At 46.4% G+C, this 8353-nt stretch overlaps 1 protein-coding gene across 1 annotated transcript; it reads right to left on the bottom strand.

The window, feature by feature from the left end:
- Positions 1-5008: 5008 nt before the first annotated feature.
- LOC126456422 (cuticle protein 18.6-like) lies at positions 5009-7919 on the bottom strand. Its single transcript, XM_050092174.1, has 2 exons — positions 7908-7919; positions 5009-5665 (listed from the first exon to the last, which is right to left on the bottom strand). Exons 1-2 carry the CDS (start codon positions 7917-7919, stop codon positions 5099-5101), a joined length of 579 nt encoding a protein of 192 aa, XP_049948131.1. The 3' UTR covers positions 5009-5098.
- Positions 7920-8353: the final 434 nt, after the last annotated feature.

Below are 8353 nucleotides of genomic sequence, written 5' to 3'. Positions count from 1 at the left end.
TTACAGGTCTGTAGGCTGTATGACATGACCCCAAGCGTGTCAGTGTGTGTTTTGTATCAGTGTGATAAATATACTATCTAAAATCCATCCCTAAATAAACTGTTCCAAAATAAATAAAGTACACTCCTTCCTCTCTCAAGGAGCCATGCACGGGCTGAGTCATTTTCCCCTCCAGACAGCCATCTTGGGTTATGTCATGTATGGACAACAGTGCCCTCTGGTGGTGGTACAGTGTACTAGGTCAATTGGACTCCAAACCCCATGGCGACCACACTGTTTCCCATCATTTTCCCCTGACATCTTGGATTATGTCATGGAATGGACGACAGCACCTCTGTTGGCAGTATTGTGTACTAGGTCAGTTGGACTCTGGACTCCATGGCGACCACACTGTTTTCCGCCATTTCTCCCCACCCCAGACCGCCGTCTTAGATTACATCACGGAAATTAATGACAGCGCCCTCTGGTGGTGGTATTGTGTACTGGGTCAGTTGGAGTCTGGACCTTGTGGTGAACACACTGGATGGCTGTAGTGCACCAAATTGTTTAAATAAAGACTGCATGTAAAATAAAGACTTATGTCCAGCGCAGGTCAAGTACTTTTCCTGCCAGTCCGTAGGAAGAGGTGGCGGTCAGATGACTTAGGTTAGTGTAGGTAATCCAAGTGCCCTTTTTTTCCCGCCATTTTCTTAGGTTAGTAGAGATAGCCCAAAATTAATATTTCTTGCCAATTCCTAGAAGGAGGTGGCAGATGGATAACTTAGGTTAGTGGAGGTAGCCCAAGTGACCTATTTTTCCGCCATTTTCTTAGGGTAGTAGAGGTAGCTGTGGTGCGTTGCATTGTACTGATGGAATTTGAATTTCCCGCCATTTTCTGGGGGAGGGGAGGAGGAGTTAAGTTAGTGGAGGTAGTCCAATTGACCTATCTTCCCGCCAAAATCCACCACCTTGGATGATGTCATGGCCGCCATCTTGGATGATTTCATGCGCTGTTTCAAGTCTACAAGCCGCCATCTTGGATGACGTCATCGCCGCCAACTTGGATACATCTGGCAGCAATGGAGAGTGGGGTGGTGCAAGTGACATGCAAGTAGAATGCATCAGTAAATCTCGAGCTGACATTATATAGTGATCACTTGCTTGAACGGCTCCTGTATGTATACAAGTTGTTGAGCTTTATAAGAGACTTCTACATATCAGACTCACACAATCATGACTGTCTCAGTACGAATGAATGTCCAGCTCAAAAGACGACTGGACAGGGTATTGTTCTGAAAATGGTTTTTACCTTGTTGTAAGACTGTGAAGTCAAGCTGTTTGTAGTGCATCCTACAACTGCTATACTGCACATGAATGGATGCAAAATGTACAAAGACTGTCACCTTCCTTACTACTGTACAAGACTGACTGATACGAAATTAGTGAACCTCTGCAACAAGTGTAGTATGTTCATTTCAGTGAGTCCTGTCTCATTGTTTTGGTATAAAATCAAAACGCTTTAATGAAGATAATCTAAATGTGTCCTCTACATATATGCAAACAGATGTGCACAATCAAATCACCGTCAAAGTCTCAGCAGATGTCACATAAACAATTTCCGAACCATATTGCCCCACACAACTACCTTCACAACTTCGATTAAATGGCATTCGATATGCACCGTTTCTCGCCTCATATAATAACGCCAATGAATTTGTGAAGTATAAACGAACAAATTAAGCAAGTCAGTTAATGTCTATTCTGATACTTCGAGATAAGTTGAAACCATTCTTTTAAGAACGGATGGCAGTATGAACAAAACAACAATCTGTCTACTTATGACCCCTGGTAAAATGTCTGCCAGCTACTGTGCTAATTTTCATGGAAACATGCATATCATTTGAAGGAGTTACACATGGCAACATATCAGGGCGACACAGAATTAGCTGTCAACTTGAGTGGTTCCACAAATAGAGATTCATGATCTGGAATTTCTTTTTGGAACATGGATAAACGGTATTGTTCTCTCTCGATGGCTCGGTTCAACTGGTTGTATCACTTTGCACGCCACATTGCTGCTCCTGCTTTCCTCCAATCAGCCTTAAGAATTTTATCTTTCAGTTATCACTTCTTACCTCACTATCAAAGCCTGTTAATATAAAAAAACGCAGTGCTGCACCTTATCGTGGCTCAGAGACCACGTTATACTGTAGGTTTCCCTTTAACGGACTGAAAGCTCAGATGAAGACAAGGGCATACCACCTCCAATAAAACCAAGTCTAATAAAGCACAAAGGTGTTCAAAACATCCCTCAGTTTGATGACAGATTTACCTTTTTTTTAAATAAATAGTCAAACTGGTGGAGATGGTTTATGGCGTAGACTTTCTACACTCAGTCGAATATGTTTGCTATATGCCACAGAACATCGGTTACATATGCAGTGTGGCTATAAAATAACGAGGCTAACGCTGTCACAGAGTAAGAACGCATGTGCCAATGGTGAACGCTAGCTGTGAAGCGTGAAGCCTTCTCAGTCAAATGCGGCATCTCTGGTGTCTGTAGATAAATCTGTCTGGCCGTGGCATACCTTTGCGTAAGAGCTATTACTTTATTTTGCAGGAAAAATGATAAGTGTAATCACAGTGCAATGAATTGTCGTGGATTTTCACTGAAAAATATATTTTACTAAAAATAGTGTACGGCGAAGACCGTTTATCACGCACGCGAGTTGTTGAGTGGTCCAAGCATTTCCGAGATGGTCGAGAAGACGTTGAAGATGACTCGCACCTGGAACGCCCTTCAACATCAAAAACTGATGACAATATAGAAAAGGTGGGTAATCTGATTCGATCTGACCGTAGGTTGAGTGTTCGATCGATTGCTGAAACTGTAGGAATTGTCACGGAGTGCGAAAGGCAAATTTTACATTACCAGTTTAATATGAGAAAGAGTGTACGAAACTGGTGTTGAAAATTCTTGCGATCGAACAGGAAGAAGCTTGTGTGAAATGTTTGTTAATTCCTTGGAAAGACTGATAACATGTGAAGAATCTTGGTTTTTCACTTATGATCCAGAAACCAAGCACTAACTCATGCACTGGAAGGGCCAAACTTCATCGAGAGCGAAAAAAGTTCGAATGAGCAAATCAAGATTCAAAGCGATGACGATTGTTTATTTCGATGTTCATGGAACTATGCATTTCCACTAGGTTCCTTAAGGTCAGACCACTAATCAGCATTACTACCTTTAGGTTATTTCTCAGCTCCATGAGAAAATAAGAAAAAAGACCCGAATTGTGGAAGAACAAGTCATGGGTTCTGTATCAAGACAACGCACCAGCCCATACCAAATTGTCTGTACAGAGGTTTCTAGCGAAGTACAGCATCGCAGTGCTAAATCACCCATCTCATTCGCCCGACCTAGCGCCCTGTGTCTTTTATCTATTCTCCAACGTCAAGTCTGAATTAAAAGCAACAAGATTTCAGTCCGCTGAAACAGTGAAAGGAAAAGTGGCATGGTTATCAGGGAGCTCACAGAGGAAGCTTCCCAGGACTGTTTCCATCCATGGAGACTTGATATGTAACATTGTAGAAATAGAGGAGAGGGCCATATTGAGGGTGACAGTAACTAAATATGTATGTTTTTGAAATAAAATGTTTTGCAGCAGTGGTCCTGTTATTTTATAGCCACACCCCCTACAATGGCTTTCAAATACTGGAAATAGACTGACTCAGGAAATGTCATGGATAACGGGGCAGGTGTGTTGTATGCACACCACACGCCCCCTGTGTCAGCTACAATTGTGTAGGAGACCTTCTGAGAAGCGTTTGTGCAAGTTATTTGTGTAACATGCAACGTCCTCGTGAGACGACGCCATTAGAATAGGGTATGGTGGTCAGTGCGCGATAGATGGGAGTTTCAATTTCGACAGTGGTGCAGGAATTCGTCCTCGCACGTTCAACTGTGTGCAGTGTGTGTCGTGAATGGTTGAATGAGGGTGTCACAGTCCACGACGGATGAACTAGAGGCCGTCCAGCCACCCTTGATGATCGTGGCCAGCGACATCTGAGACTGATCGTTAATAGTTACTAAGGCAGCAGAGCAACAAATCACGGCTCAATTCAGCACAGGACTTGGTACACACGGTTTCCAGTGGACAGTCCGTGGCATCATAGGTTCCATGGGATATGGTAGCCGGCGCCGCACATGGTTGCCACTGTTAACCCAATGTTACTGGGCACAACGGCTTGCTTTTGTTACCAGTCACCAGGGATGGGCACTGGAACAATGGCGTAACGTGATGTGGTCGGACGAATCACGATTTCAACTGCATTATGCTGACAGAGGGCACCATATGTGCTACAGACCACGTGAATCGATGGATGTCGCCTGCCAAGAAGTTGCGGTCCAAGGTGGTTGTGTCTGTGTTATGGTCTGGGGTTCATTTTTCTGGTACAGAATGGTCACCCTGGTTATTCTTGAAAGGTCTTTGGACAGTCCGCCATATGCTGGGCTGCTCCAGGACCATCTCTACTCATTTTTGGCCTTCAAACACCCTTACAGTTCTGCTGTGTTTCGAGATGATAATGCGCCGCCACATCGCTCCTATGTCACCTGGTAATGGTTCCAGGAACATGCAGGGGAGGTCCGAGACCGAGATGGCCACTCTGGAGCCCAGATTTGAACCCCATCGAGCATATCTGGGATGTAATTTAACGCAGGTTCTGTACCATGGATCCTGTACCAACAAACAGACCAGAGTTGACTGCCAGTCTGCAAACGATTTGGTGTTAGCTGTTTTCTAGGAATACCAGAAACTTGTAGACTCACTTCCAAGGCGTCCCACAGCAATCCTCAGGACCAGAGGAGGCCCCATGCGATGTTAGGTGCCTGTCACGTAACATTTGCTAAGTCGGTGCGGTTATAACATTGTAACTCAGATAGGTACATTTGGGTGACCTGTCATAATTTAACAAACGTTTAAAGTATTGGACTGGGAATGAAAATATTTAATAATGTAACAATAAATTGTTTAGATGAATATTATTTTGATGTTCATTAGTGGATACAAAATTTGTACAAAATGAGAATGAGAGGTTGGTTGGTCCATGTCAGTCGTTAACCATGGTAAGCACCGCCATAGGCCAGGGCGGGGGCATAGGCGGCCCTAGCGAGGGGGGCGGCGTAGGCAGCCCTGGCGATGGGAGCGGCGTAAGCCCTGGCGGGAGCGGCGACGGCCACGGGGGCGTGGGCGACGGCCACGGGGGCGGCTACGGCGGGGTGGGCGCCGGCCTCCTTGTGCACGACGGCGTTGAAGCCGTTGACGGGGTCGGCCGTGTAGTCGACGGTGCGGATGGAGCCATCGGGTTCGGCCAGGCTGTAGCTGCCCTGGACGACGTCTCCGCTGCGACTCTCGTGCTGGGCTTTCGAGTCTCCAGTGTGGGCGTCCTGCACGTTGTACGCGAAGCTGTACTGTGGGTGCGGGTCGTACTCGACGGCGGCGGGGGCAGCAGCGACAGCTGGGGCGTAGGCCCTGGCGACGGGGGCGGCATAGCGGGCGATGGGGGCGGCGTAGGCGGGGGCGGCGTATCCTCGGGCAGCCAGAGGTGCCCCGGGGGCGTAGACGGCGGGGGCGCCCAAGTAGCCGGCGCTTGCGATGGCCACCACCGCGGACAGAATGATGAACTGCCAGAGAAAGAGAACACTGTTATCATTCCTCCCGTCATCAGAATCCTAATTAAACAATGCTACCTCTTTTATGCATGAGATATTCCACCCCATTGGTGTGGCCCAGCAGTGGTTATATACGATATTCCTGTGTGGAAATCTGAAGTCAAGAAAAATTTGGCAAATATCAAACGGGGACTTTCACGTGTATGAAGAGCACCATTCGAAGCAAAAAAAGTAACACAGGGACATGATCCTTTGATAAGCGCCAATGAGTAGTAGAAAATGTAACTTTAAGAAAATGTACGAAAGAGTCTTCTTTCAAAAGATATTATTCAATCTACATTGGTTGGGCTAATATACAACAACATACTACAATCTTTTATTAGTGCAATAGTGAAGAACGTTCAGATAGTCGAACACTTACTTGTGAAAATACACACATCCACATTGAACTCGCAGTGCTACACATTATATTAATCTATCCTAAATGTTTCTATATTGTCTCTACAGTAATGTAGTAAATATCGTGGCTTCTGAATCGTAGGAAAATCCATTGTTTCTTTGACAATAATCCTGACTCATGTACCCTGAAAATTTTTCGCTAGATGATCTAATTATTGTGTTAAGATAATAACAAAAGTATGTCGTATGACACATTTCTGTGGTCCACTACCGTCCACTGTGCTCAATTCATCTGCATTACACTGAGATGGCAGAAGTCGTGGGATATCTCCTAATAGCGTGTCGGACCTCCTTTGGCCCGCCGGAGTCGCAGTGCAGCAACTCGGCGGGAATTCAACAAGTCGTTGGAAGTCCCCTGGAGAAATATTGAGCCATGCTGCCTCTATAGCCGTCCATAATTGCGAGAATGTTGCCGATGCAGGATTTTGTGAACGAACTGACCTCTCGATTACGTGCCATAAATGTTCGATGGGAATTATGTCGGGCGATCTGGGTGGGTAAATTATTCACTCGAAATATCCATAATGTTCTTCAGACCAACCGCAAACAGTTGTGGCCCGGTGGCATGGCGCACTGTCGTTCATAAAAAATCCAAAGTTGTTTGGGAACAGGAAGTTCATGTATGGCTGGGAATGGTCTCCAAGCAGCCGAACATAACCATTTCCAGTCACTGTTCCATGTCAACACATCTCACACCATTATGGAGCCACCACCAGCTTGCACAGCGCCTTGTTGACAAATTTGGTCCGTGACTTCGTGTGGTCTGCGCCACACTCGAACCCTACCATCAGCTCTTGACAACTGAAGTCGGAACTCATCTGACCAGGCCAAGATTTCCCAGTCGTCTACGATCCAACTGATGCGGTCACGAGCCCAGGAGAGGTGCTGCTGGCGATGTCGTACTGTTAGCAAAGCCACTGGCGTCGGCCGTCTGCGGCCATAGCCCATTAACGTCAAGTTTAGCTGCACTGTCCTAACGGATACGCTCGTCGTACGCCCCACATTGATTTCTGTTGTTTGTCTGTTAGCAATGACAACTCTAAGCAAACGCCGTCGCCCTCGGTCATTAAGTGAAGGCCGTCGGCCACTGCGTTGTCCGTGGTGAGAGGTAATGCGTGAAATTTGGTATTCTCGCCACACTCCTGGCAGTGTGGATCTCGGAATACTGAATTCTCAAACAATTTCCGAAATGAAATGTTGCATGCGTCTAGCCCCAACTATCAATCCGCGGTCGAAGTCTGTTAATTTCTTGTCGTGCGGCCATAATCACGTGGGTAGGCCTTTGATATGAATCACCTGAGTACAGTGCGCGGCTCGTGGTCTTGCGGTAGCGTTCTCGCTTCCCGCGCACGGGGTCCCGGGGTTCGATTCACGACGGGGTCAAGGATTTTCTCTGCCTCGAGATGACTGGCTCTTGTGTGTCTTTCATCATCATTTCATCCTCATTCACTCGCAAGTCGCCGTAGTGGCGTTAAAGAACTTGTGGAGTGGCGGCCGAAACGCCCCGCGAGGGGTCTCCCGGCCACCAATACCATACGCTCATTATGACCTGAGTACAAATGACAGTTCCGCCAATGCACTGCCCTTTTGTACCTTGTGTACGTGATACTATCGCCATCAGTACTCATATCACTGTCTCATGACTTTTGTCAGCTCTCTGTGTATGTGCTGGTTAGATTCCTTTGTCCTTGTTATGAGATACGAGAGGTGAAAGTAAGCTCTACACATAGCTCCGCTAAAGACGTCGGTACGATGACAAGCGGACGCGGGAGTGCGCTGCTGCCGGTTGCCTCACCTTGCACGCCATGCTGCTGCTGCTGCTGCTGCTGTTTGCTGCTACGTTCCGCTGCTGTGTGCCTGTTTGGGCGGCGGTCACAGCTTATATAGCCACAGCCGGCGCCGCCTGGTCCCCCCCGCGGCGCAAAATTTTTGCCATTCACCGCACTAAACCTGACCCCTGTCGCGCTTGTCGCGCGCATACTTTCTACTTTACAAATCGTTAATGGCGAATATGAGGTTGAATAAAGTGCAGATTAGCTATAGTGCTCACTTTTCACTTTTGAATTATACAACGAAATGTTCTTTACTTATTACTCAAAATGTGCGAGAACAAAATAAAAAAAAGTACGCTGATTTGCAAAACTTAAGAACGAAAGTACGAGTGGCGTTTGAAAAGTCCGTGCAAAAATAAAAACTACTTACGTGTTTGGGGTAAACCTTTTTTATTTTTCGGCATAGTCT

The sequence above is a fragment of the Schistocerca serialis genome, chromosome 2 (genome assembly GCF_023864345.2).
Source record: "Schistocerca serialis cubense isolate TAMUIC-IGC-003099 chromosome 2, iqSchSeri2.2, whole genome shotgun sequence".
Taxonomy (NCBI): domain Eukaryota; kingdom Metazoa; phylum Arthropoda; class Insecta; order Orthoptera; family Acrididae; genus Schistocerca; species Schistocerca serialis.
Note: the sequence above shows the minus strand (reverse complement) of the source record. Positions and strands in the feature narration are given on the sequence as shown.